General features: G+C 35.3%; 1 protein-coding gene across 2 annotated transcripts; it reads left to right on the forward strand.

Moving 5' to 3' along the window:
- Nucleotides 1-1,307: 1,307 nt before the first annotated feature.
- kmo (kynurenine 3-monooxygenase) lies at nucleotides 1,308-17,336 on the forward strand. 2 transcript variants are annotated; one of them, XR_014201399.1, is made up of 16 exons: nucleotides 1,308-1,483; nucleotides 2,831-2,900; nucleotides 3,083-3,180; nucleotides 4,812-4,901; nucleotides 6,547-6,595; nucleotides 7,388-7,475; nucleotides 7,863-8,028; nucleotides 8,123-8,194; nucleotides 9,249-9,370; nucleotides 11,352-11,499; nucleotides 12,669-12,726; nucleotides 13,053-13,135; nucleotides 13,580-13,681; nucleotides 13,770-13,829; nucleotides 15,635-15,989; nucleotides 16,766-17,336. XR_014201399.1 is itself a non-coding variant. In XM_082153412.1 (15 exons), the coding sequence occupies exons 1-15, from the start codon at nucleotides 1,400-1,402 to the stop codon at nucleotides 15,791-15,793; spliced, it is 1,449 nt and encodes a 482-aa protein (XP_082009538.1). In that variant the 5' UTR covers nucleotides 1,308-1,399; the 3' UTR covers nucleotides 15,794-16,586. The 2 variants fall into 2 exon arrangements, 1 of the variants encoding a protein (XP_082009538.1); XM_082153412.1 differs by lacking the exon at nucleotides 16,766-17,336 and having other exon boundaries at nucleotides 15,635-16,586.

The following is a 17,336-nucleotide window of genomic DNA, read 5'->3' on the forward strand; positions in this document are numbered from 1 at the left end:
GACTTCCATAGTAGAAAAAAAAAAAAATACTATGGAAGTCAATGGGTGCCATCAACAGTCTGGTTACCAGCATTGTTTAAAATATCTTCTTTTGTGTTCAGCAGAAGAAAGAAACTCGAGGGTGAGTAAATGATGACAATATTTCATTTTTGGGTTGAACTATTCATTTAAATGATCGTTTCCAGGTTTTCAGAATATTTAGTTGTAATTGGAAAAGGTGTGGAATTAGAGAAAGGCCACAGAAATTGGACTTTGGGGAAGTTTTAGCATAGTGAAAGGCTCAGTGTTAGTTTTTTATTTGATTTATTTTTTATTACTGAATGAACATTAACATTTTACATGAATTTTCGTGAACATAATTATGCATACAAAAATAAAACAGAACAAAACTATAATAAATAAATAAAAAACTCGGGGTTGCTGGGGGGAACTTTTTGAAAATAGAATAAGAGTACAATCGGGTAATTATAAATTAGGAAATGAGGAAAATATTGCATGAGGCAGAGGCAACTGTCCCAGAGCTGATTAATGGTGAACTTAAACATTTATGCACAAATTGCTTGTTTTACAATATGAAAATACGTTGCTATAACCGCTGTTTATCAATATGACAAATTAATGTTTTAAAGTTTCAAGAAAATGTGTGAAATGTCTACTTTGTGGCTGCTTTAACAATCATCCACCTAAATTTCTATGTTCACGCTCGTCCTCTGAGTGGCTCGCCGTGATCGTATAGTGGTTAGTACTCTGCGTTGTGGCCGCAGCAACCCCGGTTCGAATCCGGGTCACGGCATTGTTTTGTGAGGTAAAATCCCGAAGTCATTATTACAGATTCTAAATATTTTACATTTTGACAGATCACGACGTTTACAGAGTAAATCTCAAGATACCCATGACCGACGAAAAGACTGACCCATGCGAACGCTCACTTAATCACGTTATGGATGCGTCAGTGTTGTCCTGACGTCGTGCCAAGTACACTAATCCGTGTAGTTTTATTTAATTCCGCTAGGTGGTGATATATTAAAGAATATGAACCATGTACATCCTGGATATGAGCAGAGTTTTAAACCCTGGTGTTTTCAATGACGTTTACATACTTGCAATTCATGCAAATCTGGGTTGATTCAAATAATTTTTTACCATTATGCTCTACTGATCTCACGTAAACCGTGTGAGTAGTTTGGATGGGTTTGATCACCATGATGATCACACTATGTGACTGAAGGTCTGATACACGGCGACCTGCTGATCTGGTGTTGGTCGATGTTTGACTTTGTGTCGCTCCTCCTTCATAACCACAAAACCCTGCTCTAAAACTCCTAGAAACTCATTCTCTCTCACAGTCTGATTCCAGCAGACCCCCTTTACCTCATCTAATACCTCAGAATTGTTAAACATGGAGACTGTTTCACTTTCATCACACACACATGAATCCAGCAGCAGTAAGAGGAAAGTGATCGCGGTAGTGGGAGGCGGTTTGGTGAGAATCATTGCATCTTTATGACTTGATTACATATATTATAATGCTGTCAATCACCATTTACTGTCTGTATCAAATCAATCACTGGATGTTTGAGTATTTGAAAAAAATCACTCAGAAAATGACAGACCAATGAAAGGAAAATTGAATTAGTAGTTTGAGTCTGACTCAGGTGGTCTGTTTAGATGTTTTACTCATTAGAAAATGTGCACTTTAAAAGACAAGTGGACAAATATTTTAGAATGTGACCTTTGTTAATCACAGTAATTCAGAGATAGTAATTCTGTTATAACATAGGCTACTGCACATGAGATGAGGAGCATGTTAATGATTGACAAAGTGGTTATGAAACTCTGTAAATGTTCCATTATGTTACTGAAGGTGTTGACATTAACATTTAAAGATGAAACACATACAAATGAGACTTTAGAGCAATTTAGTCAATGCGCTTAAATGGTCATATGTATGCTGGTGTAGGTTGACAAAATTAATTTAAAATACCCCTCCTGTTAAGTAAAGCAGATCAAGATATCTGCACCACAGTGATTTTGTCCAATCAAATGCTCTTTATAATGAGAATGTCCCTCCCCCGATTCCACTCGCTTTTGAATAACAACAGAACAGTTCATGTCTTTGATCAAAGACCAGAATTTAATATTCATGTATGATTCCAGTGAGTTAAGTGTGTACTTTTGTTATTTTGTCTTTAGTCTTTATGAGTTTGTAACCGTATAAACCAACTTTAGGGTAAATGTTCTTCTGATATTATGCTTAAGGGAGTGACATCAATAGGATTGATGATAAAAATATGATATTATTATATAATATTGCACTTGGCACAAAGCACAAATGGTGTCTGTAAATAATATGGTGCAATGATATTTGTTGGTTAGAACTGTGCTGGTAGGCCTACTTTGGGCCTGATAAAGTTCAGCAGTATCTCTTATCAAAAACAATTATTAAAATCAAATCAAACAGAATCTTCAGTTCTACATTATCTCTTTAATTCCTCCTACTTTACTATGCTTAAAAGTTTATAGTTAAGTATAAGTTCATAGGAAATAAAATAGGTCATTGCAAGCTTTCCAGAAGCCCTAAAATCCAAAGTAATTTTCAACACTCTTACAAAAATGTACTGTGACTGAATCATGGTACAGGTGGTATAATGTAATGGTAAATTATTAACATTTTCAAATACCATGATATATGTACTATTTACACTGCACATGGCATTATCAAAGCACATTTCCAAAAAACAGGCAGTCATTTATTTAATACTTTTGTTAGTACATGCACAGATATTATTACTGTCATAATCTACTTCTTCTTCTAACCCTGTCAATGTAGGTTGGCTCTTTAAACGCCTGCTTCTTTGCCAAACGAGGATTTGACGTTGCAGTATTTGAATCTCGGGAAGGTGAAGACATAATCTATCTCTCAAACCAGCATTAATCGAGACTTTATTTGAAGGATGTGATTCTGCATCTCAATTAAATCACTTCACTTTTTATTATTCACACAGCATACTGCAACATAAGGGATTCTCTTCCTAACTTGTGTTTTAACTAACCTGTTCATTCAAACTTTTTGTCCTGTTAGATATTCGGCAGGCAAAACTCGTGAGGGGTCGAAGCATCAATTTGGCCCTGTCCCATAGGGGGCGCCAGGCCCTGAAACATGTGGGAATGGAGGATAAGGTGGGTTTAGTCATTTACCTGTTTATTGTGGGAGTTTCGTGCAGTTTACTTACATTTGTGTCCTCTTTATAAGAGAGCTGTTTATATAGTTGCTCAAACTGGAAAGATATCTTGAAAACATATTTTCACTCTATTAAATAATGCATAGCACAGTGAATAAGTAGTCATTAGCATATGCTTTTATTTACAGTGACTTACAGTACAGGACATTTATTAAAATACACAATACCCCTGAAGCTGGGTTCATTATGTTACCTATTTCTATCACAATGTATGTTTTTTAGAGGCATGCAAATTAATTGCTTAATTGTAAAGAACTTGCCTAACTAGAATTCTCTATAACAACTCATACATTTTGTGTGGTGGAACTTTTCCCTCAGAGGGAAGTAAAGAAAATACCATGAGGAAGTGTGAACATGTGAAACTAGGTCAAATGGTACTTACACTAAGTACTTACACAGTCATTAGAGAAGTATTGAATTTTGGTGCAGAATTATAATGCATTTTGTCGGCACATATTGTGAGCATAGTCTCTGTGATTTGGTTATTTTACACTTGTGTGACTTTTCAGCCTGACCGAGCCAGGAATGCCAGATCAGGAACCCTGAGTTAACACGACTTTTCATATCTGACCGAGTGTGACAGTCAGTCTGAAGCGTTAGATGTATACACTGGATGGATGCTGCTGCTGCGAGCCCTTGTATTTGAAATGCATAACGTGATTTACCTAAGCAGGACATCTGCCTGGATCAACATCCTTTGTTGGTCCTGGAACAACATTCCCATCAACCCAGATCATTCCCAAATTAGATTTAGGGTTACATTTAGGGGCTTCAGTAATGTCTTACAAGTTGAATAAAATTGCTGAATAAAAGTATTATTTTCTTCATATGTATGTACATATACAATCATGCACATATATATATATATGAAAAAAATTATACTTTTATTCAGCAAGGATGTATTAAAGTATTTTCAACATTGATATTAATAAGAAATTGTCACGATTCGGTTATGTTACATGTTCCTGTTTCATGTCTGTCATGTGATCACCTGTTCAAGTCATATGATCCTGCCATGTGTTCCCTTGTCTCATGAGTCATGCTGTCATTGGTTCATTGTTTCATTGTTCACAGCTGTCCCTTATCTTGTCATTAGTGTATTTAAGCCCTCATGTTTGCCATGTGTCTTGGTCAAGTTTTGTTTCACTGTAACCATGGTTGGTAAGCGCCATGTCCATGTCCATGTCCATGTCCATGTCCATGTCCATGTCCATGTCCATGTCCATGTCCATGTCCATGTCCATGTCCAACACAAGACTAATGACAAGACAAGGGACACCTATGAACAATGAAATAATGAACCAATGACAACATGACACATCAGACAAGGGAACACATGGCAGTATCACATGACTTGAACAGGGGATCACATGACAGACATGAAACAGAAATGTTTGAGCAGCAAATTTTCATATTAGAATAATTTCTGAAGGATCATGTGACACTGAGGACTGGAGTAATGATGATAAATAAATATATATTGTTCCTGATACAATTTCCTTGCTGATATAATGTTTTTAACAGTAAGTTTAGAAACCTGTTTCAAACCTGTTTTTTCCTTTATTTTAGATAGTCTCTAAAGGCATTCCCATGCATGCCCGTATGATCCATAATACGAATGGAAAAAGTTCTCCCATACCCTACGGCAAGAAGGGACAGGTAACAAATAACTATTTACATGTCACATCACATATTCACACAAATGCAGTAGCTTCAAATTGTTCCCCTCTGGATGCTTACCTCAGTCAAGTCAAGTCAAATTTATTTGTATAGCGCCACACATTGTTTCAAAGCAGCTTTACAAAAAATCATGATGGTAATGTTTATGATAACTTCATGCCTTATAGTTGCATTTAGCAGATTAGAGCTGGACGATAATATAGGTTAGTTTACATTTTGCAACAATATACAAGCAATCTAGCAGATGAGATATGCTATAGCAGTTCAGAATTGCTCAGTCACATGACAGGTTGTTGTGAAGGTATTGCGCAGTTATAGGGTTATTCACCCACAAGTTGAGAACATTTACATCAGACATACATTCATGAATGAAGTCCGCTGATACATAACTTGAGCACCGTGACCAGTGACCCCAGCAGAGTCAATACAACCTTCTCCTTTAAAACCAGTTTGTTAATCATTACAATCATAATGTACACATAAAAATGTCAATTAGGACTTTGTCATTGCCTTTTTTCCTTCTGTTTATGAGAATTCAGCACTTATGTTGCATATATTGTATCTACACCTTTCCATGCAAAAAGGAATTATTACTTAAAAAGATAAATATATTTATCTCAAATACATGTAAATGTAAATAAATATTGAAAAGGGAGAAAAATATATTTTGTGGTTTGCATCCGAATGTAAAGCTTTACATTCCCTTATCATTGAAAATTACTAAATAAAAAAACCCTAATAACTAATAAGAAACTAATTCAAAAATTAGAAGTATATACAATTTGGAAGTATACAATTTGGATAATTTTGGGCCTGTGTAGGTCATCATCATTGAAATTTATGGGGAAAAAACTAAGAAAAAAGTAAGCTGTGTATCATTTGAATAATGTAGCATATTAATAAATTAGCGTTTTTGATCCTTTGTGGCTCATCATATTATTCACTGTTGTACAATATCATATTTTATGTGAAATATTAAATATTAGACCTGAAGCAAAACTATCTGAGAACCACTATTCTGAATATCCTTGTTGAAAATCCTGTTTCTCTGAGAAATATATCACAGCCTGGAAATTGGTTTGTGGAGACACTGTTTCATGTTGGCGGATGAGGCAAAAAGCCCTCAGATATGCTTTAAAAACCGTGGACATGGGAAAGTTTCTCTGACCTAGTGTTCATTTTGTGAATCATGGGGTTTGCAGAGATTATGATTACTAGAAACCAGCAGATGGACAGAAACAGAACTGCATTTAAATCATTATCTTATTACTACTGCTGTGTAATCTGCTCATAACACACACACACACACACACACACACACACACACACACACACACACACACACACACACACACACACACACACACACACACACACACACACACACACACACACACGGATTGATGGCAGTGATGTGTTTCATGATGCTAAGCTGTAGATAGAGTGTGTATATGGAGATCAGGTGACTGAACTCCACATCTGTCATAAATCCATCATTTTAGATGAAAAATATTTAATCCAGAACATGCATAATAGGGATTAAACTTGTCATTATTCCACTGGCTGACTGACTCTAAGCACCCTAAACATGCTGTTCAGTGTAATGATGCTGTTTCTTTTGTAGTACATCCTCTCAGTGGACAGAGCCAACCTCAACAAGGAGCTGCTAGCAGGTATAGCAGTTCATTCAACCCACTGAATGTGCCACTTTATATCAAATCATATTTCAATATAATAAAGGTACTGTATATGTATTTTGGGTTCTTTTGAAGAAACCCTGTGTCCCTTTTGCATATTTGCATATCTATCCTGAGTGGTATGCAAGTGTTTCTCTCTCTTTTCAACTTCTTTCTTCATTTGCCCAATTTTAACCTGTAAATTCCTGATGGATAAAATCAAGTATTATGATTTTCCAATTATTATTGTTTATTTATTTTCTCTTGTTGAATATCCAGATTCAATTTTAAATAAACTAGCATTCAAAAGTTTGGGGTCTCTTCAAAAGTCTCTTCTGCTCACCAATGCGGCATTTAACCAAAAAATACAGTGAAAACAGTAACATTATGGAAATATTTTCCATTTTTCTATATTTTAAAATGTATTCCTGTGATGTCATTACTCCAGTCTTCAGTCAAACAATGTAAAAGTGTTTGATGTCACCTTTGCTCAGTTTAATGCATCCTTGCAAAATAAACATATTAATTTCTTTAAAAAAAAAAATCTTACCTTAACTTCCAAACTTTCAATGGTAGCACATTAGACTATGGTTGCAAATTTGTGAATGCTATTTCATGATGAATAAAGGGTAGTAAATCTAAGTTGTAAGACCTGTAAGTTAACAAGAAATACATTTCAAGTACATACTTTTTCTGCTTTAGTACAAGGATATGAACTGGGATGCAGTCAAATGTATGAATGCTTTTATTTACTGAATAAACATGCCGAATTGAAATGTTTTCTCTCAGAGGCAGACACGTTTCCGAACACTACACTGAACTTTAATCACAAGCTGCACGACTGGAGTCCAAAAACAGGAGCAATGACCTTTATCGGGTAAACAGTGTTTCTTTCTCTCTAAATGTCTTTCTGTCTCTATTTTGGACATGGTAATGCAATGTTTTTTGGGTAAATAATACTATGGTATTCTTTGAAATACCATGTGAAGGAATAGTAACCAAAAATGAATATTCTGACATTATTTAATTCATGTCATTACAAACATTTAAAAGACAAACATGCAGGTTTGGAAGGATGTGGGTATATAAATAATGACAGAATTTAAATTTCTAGGTGAACTATACCTTTAAGGGGGTCAGGTTTGGCTGCCTGACAAGGTCATGTGATCACAAGAGTTTGCAAATTCACTTCAGTCTGTGGATACTCCGTGTGATTTAGATTATATTTCAGTAGAGATGCAAACGAGATCTGGTCTCTCAACAGACCTGATGGCCAGAGGAAGGAGTTGCAGGCTGATCTGATCGTAGGCTGTGATGGAGCTTTCTCTGCTGTCAGGAAGCAGTTCTTACGGCAAAGTCGTTTCAATTACAGCCAGACGTACATTCCCCACGGGTACATGGAGCTCACCATGCCTCCTAAAGATGGAGATGTAAGCGTCACAGCATAATATCCAGCAGTCTTCATACATATCTGCCCTCATTTTGTCTGTTCACATCTCTCTTTCTCTCTCCCCGTCCTCTAAGTTTGCGATGGAGCCCAATTATTTGCACATTTGGCCCAGGAACACTTTTATGATGATTGCCCTGCCTAACTTGGTGAGGTCATTTACAGTAATAACTGTATTTTACCCTGTTATATTGCTGTTTTTTACTTGCATGCAAGTTTTTAAAATTATTATTTTAAAGTTTATCCAGTTCAGTTGGATAAAGTTAAACGTAAAGTTAAACGTTCAGTTGCTTAATATTATTATATTATTATTTTTTAAATATTTATTATAATAATCAGATATTAAAGAATATTTTATTATTTTATCAACTTTTTCGTGATTATCTATTCATTATCAGTATTATTATTATTAAATATTAAAGAATATTTGATTATTTATTAAAATATTTGTGATTTTTATTTTGAAATATTAAAGAATATATTGTTATTTGATTATTTTATACGTTTTTGTGATTATCTATTCATGATTATTATTATTATTATTTTATAGAATCTTTTATTATTTATTGTTATGATAATGCTAACAATAATTATTGTTGTTGTTTTTAAATATTAAAGATACAAGTTTTCTGTTATTATTATTAAATTATTATTATTATTTTAATTTATAGAATATTTTATTATTTTAATATTTAGTTTTTTATAATTGTTTTTTAAATTATCTATCTTGTGATTATTATTATTTTATAGAATATTTTATTATTATTTTTGAACAATAATAATTTATATTATTGTTTTCAAATATGAGTATAAAGTAGTATTTATTCGTTTTCTATAATATTATTCATTATTATTATTATTTATTAGAGTAATTTTTGTGAGTATGACAATAATAATTTTTTTTAAATATTAAATAATATTTTATTATTTATTAAAGTTTTCTGTGACTTTTTCAGTTGTTCGAGAATATTATTATTATTACAGTATTATTTCTGATGTGGTCTTTCATAGTATATTTCATGTCTGTCTTTTTTCATAGTATATTCAGGGTCTTTAGATTTACTGTTTGATGACAACTGTTTATGAATAATTCAAATAATTCGGCCTCCAAATGCATTTTGAAGGTACTTTATAATCTTTTGCTTTGGTTATGTTGTAGTTTCCTTGTGGAAAATTATGTTCCTTTTGATTTTGTTTCTGAAGGACAGGACGTTCACATGCACCCTCTTCATGCCCTTTGAAGACTTCGAGAAGATCCGCAGCGGTGACGAGGTCATTCGTTTCTTCCAGCAATACTTCCCTGACTCTATACCTCTAATAGGAGTGTGAGTACAGTGTGCTTCATGCTACTCTCAGGTCTAGAGGACATCTTGGTTAGGTGTGAAATTGTAGTCTAATAGACACAGGTCAGCGAGTTTTTTCATTATTAATATGAATGCTGCGATGATGGGGAGATACAGTACTGAGATGACAGGGGTGAGGACAGTGAGTGATTCCAAGTCTCGCAGAACTGTAAATGAGTTTCAAACAGCGACTGTAGCTTTACTGTTCGGCATTTTTAGTGTCAACTGAAGATGTTCTCATTTTGCTCAAGATTTACGTTTGCTTGTAAAAATAATTCAGCACTCTATGTTACACGTACTTGAGCATTGAAAGTTCCAACAAAAAGACTTGGGTTTAAAATACAAAAGTTTGAGGTTGGTAAGATTTTGTAATGGTTTTGGAAAGAAATCTCTTATGCTCAACAAGGCTTCATTTATTTGATTAAAAAAACAGTAAAAAACTAGACTAGCCTGGAAATCCAGACCTAAATCTGAAAGATTAATGGTCGGGCGTCGCCTAATGAAAACCGGACAGCTCGAGGGGCGGCACCAAGCATGCATTTGAAAATCTCAATGCACGCAATTGGATAACACTACGACCAATCACAACAAGCCCCATACGCTTAGCTACCAGCGGAGCTAACTGGTAGATTAAACTCTTACCGTATCCAGTCGGCAAAACAGCAAAAACGCACTTCTTGCAAAGTAACGGTTCGAGCGGCGTCTTCTGTTCCTCTTTTAGATAAAAAGCCAAGTCTAACTCGTTCATTGTAGCGGCCAAAGCCGTTTCAAACAAATGGTGTTCATCCATAGCCATCTTGCAATGTTTACTAATGACTTCGACGTCACAGCGCTGTCGTCATCTGTTTAGCTCGCCTCTGGCCCGCCTATATCAGATAACCCGATGTGATTGGTGCAGCTCAGATCGAGGGGCATATTTAATGAGCATCATTACTCGATGCCAAAGTAAACTCGCTGAGCAGATTCAACTTGTGCTCTCACGAGAACTCTGGATTTCCAGGGTAGTAAAAAACTGTAATATTGTGAAACATTATAACAATTTAAAACAACTGTTTTCTCCTTTTTTTTTTTTTTTTTCTGTGATGCAAAGCTGAATTTCATCATTACTCCAGTCTTCAGTGTCACATGATCCCTCAGAAATCATTCTAATATGCTGATTTGCTGCTAAAAACATTTCTTACTATTATCAGTGTTGAAAACAGTTGTGCTGCTTTATTTCTAATTGAAAGTTCAAAAGAACAGAATTGATTTGAAACACTATAAATGTCTTTACTGTCACTTTTGATTAATTTAATGCATCCTTGCTTTTAATTTCTTTCTTTTTTTAAAAGCATCTTACTGACCCCAGATTTTTGAATGCTAGTGCATGATAATTTGATATTTTGCATAATATGATTATATTTTGGGGTTTATGAGTCAATGATGTCAGTGATGTTCATGTTTTGGTTTTCGATGTATTAAATCATAAACAAAGTACAGTGCACCCAAAAATGAAAATTCTGTTATGTCAATATTTCAATCTGTCAGATTTGTGGTGGAATGAAAGTCACAGTCACTATTTTGTTATTGTATCTAAATAAAGTGACCCACTTTTGTGATCCACTGAGTAAAGAAAGTCATACGGGTTTGAAACAACAATGAGGGTGATATATCTTCTGCATCTTAATTTGACACTGACCTTTATATAAAATATTCCATTTCAGTCTTTCATAATATATGCAGAATAATAACAAGTAAATGTGCAAAGAAATACAGGGTGCAATGCTTAATTTAAAAAAAAAAATATTTTTATTTTAATTAAAAGGAGGCTTTGGATGAGATTGGCCTACGTTAAATTTCATAATTAACATAATTAAGTAGTGAGTCATTGTGTCGGAAATAAAAGAGCCAGTGTTGTATATGCATGTACGTTATCTGCTCGTGTGTGTATTCTGTCAGACGGAGTGTGTTTGTGTTTTCTCAGTGAGGCTCTGAAACAGGATTTCTTCCGGCTGCCGGCTCAGGCCATGGTCTCCGTGAAGTGCTCCCCGTATCATCTGTTTGATAAGTGTGTTCTCATGGGAGATGCGGCCCACGCTGTGGTCCCGTTCTATGGTCAAGGTATGAATGCGGTAAGTGGATATTCATTCTGATCAAGTTTTTTTCAGTTAGTCTCCAGCTGTAATTGCTCCCAGTGAGGTTAACATAACCTCAACATCAAGTTGCAATTTGCAGCTGAAATGCAATTAACCGTATACAGAAATATTCCAGTAGCTCTCGAACATGTAATCATCTTTTTACAGGCTTGACCAGAAAATGGACCAGTGTAATCATTGAGATACTATTAAAGTTTACATTTATAGTTTGGATTAGTTGTTAAAGCTTTAGCATCTTTTATTAGTTTTGTTTTTAATGTGGCTATATAGTTTTTATTCATTTTTATTTCAGTTTGAGTTATTTTAGTACATCAAGTTAAACTAAATTAGTTCATTTTTTTATATATATATTTTATGAAGTAACTTTTTTTTTTTTATGGATTTAGTTTGAGAAAAGTATAATAACCCTGATATGGACCTTATTTTAAAGGGGTCATGACATGAGAAATCAAATTTGCTCATCTTTTGACATTCAAGAGGTCTTTGTACCATTAAAACATCCTGCAGGTTTCAGAGCTCCTCATTATAAACAAAGCATTTATTTAAATAAATCGTCTCGTTTTGATATTGTGGGATCTGTAACGTCACACAGACAAATATATTTGTATATGACTGCCTCCAGAGCAAGACATTGACAAATACTTACACATCATCACACCATAGGCCCTGCCCACTGGCGTTCAGTCGCTTAATGGCTGACTTTTGAGAGCAACAAGTCAAAAGCGAAGAGAATCCATTATAATCACTGACGCTGTCTACACTGGATACAGTATACAGACGCGCGTTCAGTTTCTGACATACTCTACGTGCTTGAGTCTGCCGACAACAGGACAAATGGAAGAGTGAAAAAAAGTTCCAGGTTAAACTGCTCATTTGCGTCTCTCTACTGACTTCAAAAACAAGGATGGTTTATTTTAATGACGTCCCAGATCGCATTGGAGGATTACATGTTTGTTCGGAGCAAAACGAGGCACAGTGTAATGGAGAGTTCACAAAGAAACTTTTGTTGAAAGATGAAGCAGCCGACTATATTAAATCTCACAGCAGTTGCATCACAAACCGCAGTAAATGATTTCATAATGCTTTGTCTGTAAATTACAGTTTTATGTGGATAATGTTCATGAATTTTTTATTTTGATTCACAGGGCTTTGAGGATTGTTTAGTTATCAACGAAATTATGGACCAGTTGGATGAAAACATTGGTAAGACAGAACCGGCTTCACAAGAAAATTCAAGTTCAAAACATTTCCAAAATGAAAGGAATTAATTAATTAAATTAAACTAATATAAATTAATTACATTTCTCAAAAGTTTGAATCATTTGATGATTGCTAGTTAGCAATATGGGTTATAATTACTATACAAAAGCCAAGAGGGAACTAAGAGATGCCAAATATTTGGTCTTAAATTGCAGGGAGGGACATAAAAAAAGTGCTCACACCGTATGTAAAACATACACATAAATAAACGGGGAGAGCCGCTATTGAAGATACAATATAGAAGTACATGAATGGTTTTCTATCTGCAGCTGCTGTTCTTCAAGAATACACCAGAGTTCGAGTACCTGACGATCACGCCATAGCTGACCTGGCCATGTACAACTACGTAGAGGTACGCCATCAACTCATATCAGCTGCAATACTGTATCTGAACACTAGGTGCTGTCACATGACTTCCCACATCACCTGCAGCTCAAGTGTAGTTCATTTGACTTACTTACTGGAACTTGCTAGCAATAACAGACTTAGCTGCTAGACAAGGCTTCCCTTGTTTTTCTGGTCATTAAGTTGAATGCACACATTACAGTACAAACACACACTGACACTTTTTCACACTGTAGCAGTAATCACTCTGCCACCAGCTGATCAGATGTGACATGCAGACCACAGTGAGACGGTCAACCTCATTACTGATGGCAGTGTGAAAAATACACACACACACACACACACACAACACATTTGTTTTCAAGAGGTTTAGACCAGGCCACGAGCTAGAACATTAAATGCTGCTGTTAAATGCATAAGAGCTTCACTCATTATGTGATTTGTGTCGTAGATGAGGGCGCATGTCAATTCCAAATATTTCCTGTTCCGAAAATACCTGGACAATATCCTTCACGTCATCATGCCAAAAACAATCGTCCCCCTTTACACAATGGTGAGAGCTTTTTAGTGTTGTGTATTATCATGTTTATTGTTGATATTTTTTGTTCACTAATTCATATGTCTGATTGCTTGGCTTTCAGGTCACATTCACCAGAACACGGTACCATGAAGCGGTGAATCGCTGGCATTGGCAAGATAAGGTGAAGAGAAAACAAACCTGTGTGTTTGAAAGTGCCCGAGAACAAATGACTCATGTCAGTGTGAAATCAGGAAGCGTGTGAGGCTGAAAACACAGAGTTTTAAAACAGCATTTCCACGCTGAGCTATTAACAAAACATTATTTCACGTGAGGATCCATCAGAGTTATGGTCGTAATAGCACATTATAGTCTGATGGTAGAAAAAGTTTCATTGTGTTCTTTGAGGGTTTTTTATTATTATTTGAAACTCCAAAATGTCGTGCTGTAGTTCAGGAACTAATCAAAGTGTGTTGAACTGTGAAATGAACTGTTAAACTTTTGGATTTATTTTTCTAGAATATGTGCACAAAAGAGTCTGTATCCTACAATGCAATGCACTATGAAATGCAAAGACTCTGAAATGTTTATAGTATTTGTTTTCTAATAAGCCATGTGCAGTACTGCACAGTAAGCAGAATTGCAGACAGTATCATTCAAAAGTTTAGGGTCTATAAGATTTTTTATGTTTCTTATGCTCACCAAGGCTGCATTTATTTGATTAAAATACAGTAAAAACATTGATACTGTGAAATATTATTACAATTTAAAATATCTGTTTTCTATTTTTAAAATATATTTATATATTCAAAGCTGAATTTTCAGCATCATTACTCCAGTCTACAGACCCTTTCCAAAAAATTAGAATATCATGGAAAAGTTTATTTATTTCCATAATTCCATTCAAAACGTTAAACTTCCATAGATTATAGATTCAGGGCCCACAACTTAAACGATTTCAAGTATTTAGTTGTTTATTTGTACATAATTTGGGCTTCCAGCTCATAAAACCCACGAAAACAGGATTTAAAAAAATTCGAATATTACATGAAATCACACAGTAATTACAGAGTAATACCATGGTCATTGAACAGGTTTTGGTTATTTTGGCGGTGTGGGCAGGTACAAATCCTGCTGGAAAATGAAGGAAGCATGAAGTGCTCTGAAAATGTCCTGGTAGACGGCTGCGTTGACTCTGGATTTAATAAAGCACAGTGGACCAAAGTCCTCTTTTCTGATGAGAGCAAATTTATCACTGTGTGATTTCATGTAATATTCAAATTTTTTTGAAATCCTGTTTTCGTGGGTTTAATGAGCTGGAAGCCCAAATTATGTACAAATAAACAACTAAATACTTGAAATCGTTTAAGTTGTGGGCCCTGAATCTATAATCTATGGAAGTTTAATGTTTTGAATGGAATTATGGAAATAAATAAACTTTTCCATGATATTAAAATTTTTTGGAAAGGGTCTGTAGTGTCACATGATCCAGCTGATTTTCTGCTCAAGAAACTTCTTATTATCATCAACGTTACAAACAGTCTCACTGCGTCATATTTTTATGGAAACCATGATACATTTTCAGGATTCTTTGCTTAATAAAAAGTTCAAAAGAACAGCATTTATTTGAAATAGACATCTTTTGTTACGCCGTAAATGTTAGTTTATTTAATGCATCCTTGCTGAATAAACGCATTTAATAAATCTTACTGACCCCAAACTTTTGAACTGTAGTGTAGACTGTAGACTATAATTATAAATGCAGAATGACATATTTTTTCCCATTAGAACCAAAGACTGCATTGTTAATGAAGTGAAATGTAAACATAGTGCTTTTCATTTAAGTACAAACTGAATGGAAATCCCAGCAGATGTCTTTAGAAGCCTGCAGGAAAATTGGATTTAAAAACGTTTGGGAAGTTTCTCACGGCACAGTACAATAATAACAGATTGTGATCCATCAGTAAATGTCTTTCTGGTCTTTTGCAGGTGATCACTCGAGGTCTGTGGGTGTGTGGAGTTGTGTCCGCTGCAGGAGGGATGTATGTCTTGGTCAGAAACTCTCACAAACTCCCCAGCATCTCTGCAGAGCACCTGTGGACCCGCATACTCGCTCTAAAGCGCCTTCTAAAATGTCCATGCACATGAAAGCCTGTGTTGATGTTTACTCACCAAAGATCTTTCATAGTTCTGTACTGGACCAAAATTGAAATCTTCTTCACTATAAGTGGCATGATGTTGATTAGCACGGGAAATAATTTTAGTGTAGTGCACTTAAAATGGGAGTACATTGGGGCAGCTTTTCCAGATGGTTTAAAAGCAGAAATGTGAAGCTGCTATGATTGTTAAAGGGATACTCCACTTTTTTTGGGAAATAGGCTCATTTTACAACTCCCCCAGAGTTAAACAGTTGAGTCTTACTGTTTTCGAATCCATTCAGCCGATCTCCGGGTCTCGGGCGGTACCACTTTTAGCATAGCTTAGCATAGATCATTGAATCGGACAGGACCATTAGCATCTCTCTCAAAAAAATGACCAAAGAGTTTCGATATTTTGCCTATTTAAAACTTGACTCTTCTGTAGTTACATCGTGTACTAAGACCGACGGAAAATGTAAAGTTGCGATTTTCTAGGCTGATATGGCTAGGAACTATACTCTCATTCCTGCGTAATAATCAAGAAACTTTGCTGCCGTACCATGAGTCCAGCAGGCGTAATGATATGACGCAGCGCCTGAAAATAGTCCCCAGCTCGGTAACTTCCAACGTGACCGGGACTAAGTTTGTCTAACCTATTAGACCTATTTTCAGGCGCTGCGTCATATCATTACGCCTGCTGGACTCATGGTACGGCAGCAAAGTTTCTTGATTATTACGCAGGAATGAGAGTATAGTTCCTAGCCATATCAGCCTAGAAAATCGCAACTTTACATTTTCCGTCGGTCTTTGGTCATTTTTTTGAGAGAGATGCTAATGGTCCTGTCCGATTCAATGATCTATGCTAAGCTATGCTAAAAGTGGTACCGCCAGACCCGGAGATCGGCTGAATGGATTCGAAAACGGTAAAACTCAACTGTTTAACTCTGGGGGAGTTGTCAAATGAGCCTATTTCCAAAAAAAGTGGAGTATCCCTTTAAAGCACTTATCTTCTCATCAACAGATTCTTTAATGCAAAGCGACTCAAGGTATACATTTTATCAGTTCATGCATTCCCTGGAAAGCTAAACTTTAGCATTGCTAGCACTATGCTGTACTTCTGGAGCTACAGGAACGCTGCCTTGACATGAGTTATTCTGTTAAACATTTATTATTTGAGCTCTTAAAGTTGTCTAAATGTACTTTTTTGAAGTGGGAATATTTCTCAGTGTTCTGTTTACTTCCTACGCCTGTGTAGAAACATGTAGATTATTCTGTATTTTCTGTGATAATCAACATTATGCCTCGGGTTCTTTAACTTGTATTGAATCCAGAACATTCCTTTAAATAAGCCACCATGCACTTGAAATTGTTGAGGGAGAAATAATGGACATGATTCTGTGTGAATGTCTAATCTAGTTTGCTTTTACTTTATATATCATATAGATCACATCTGAGTGGGTGTTGTGATTTCTAAGCACATAAAGGTATAATTACTGTTTGTAGATTCAAAATGAGGTAAAGGTGACTGAATAAAGCCTTAATTGTTCACTAAA

Source organism: Leuciscus leuciscus (assembly GCF_965113295.1).
Source record: "Leuciscus leuciscus genome assembly, chromosome: 22".
Taxonomy (NCBI): domain Eukaryota; kingdom Metazoa; phylum Chordata; class Actinopteri; order Cypriniformes; family Leuciscidae; genus Leuciscus; species Leuciscus leuciscus.

Coding starts and splice junctions, on each gene's coding strand:
- kmo (XM_082153412.1), top strand. CDS start 1,400: ATGGAGACTGTTTCACTTTCATCACACACACATGAATCCAGCAGCAGT. Junction 11,500..12,668: donor ATGGTCAAGGTATGAATGCG/GTAAGTGGATAT, acceptor TTTGATTCACAG/GGCTTTGAGGATTGTTTAGT. Junction 12,727..13,052: donor CCAGTTGGATGAAAACATTG/GTAAGACAGAAC, acceptor TTCTATCTGCAG/CTGCTGTTCTTCAAGAATAC.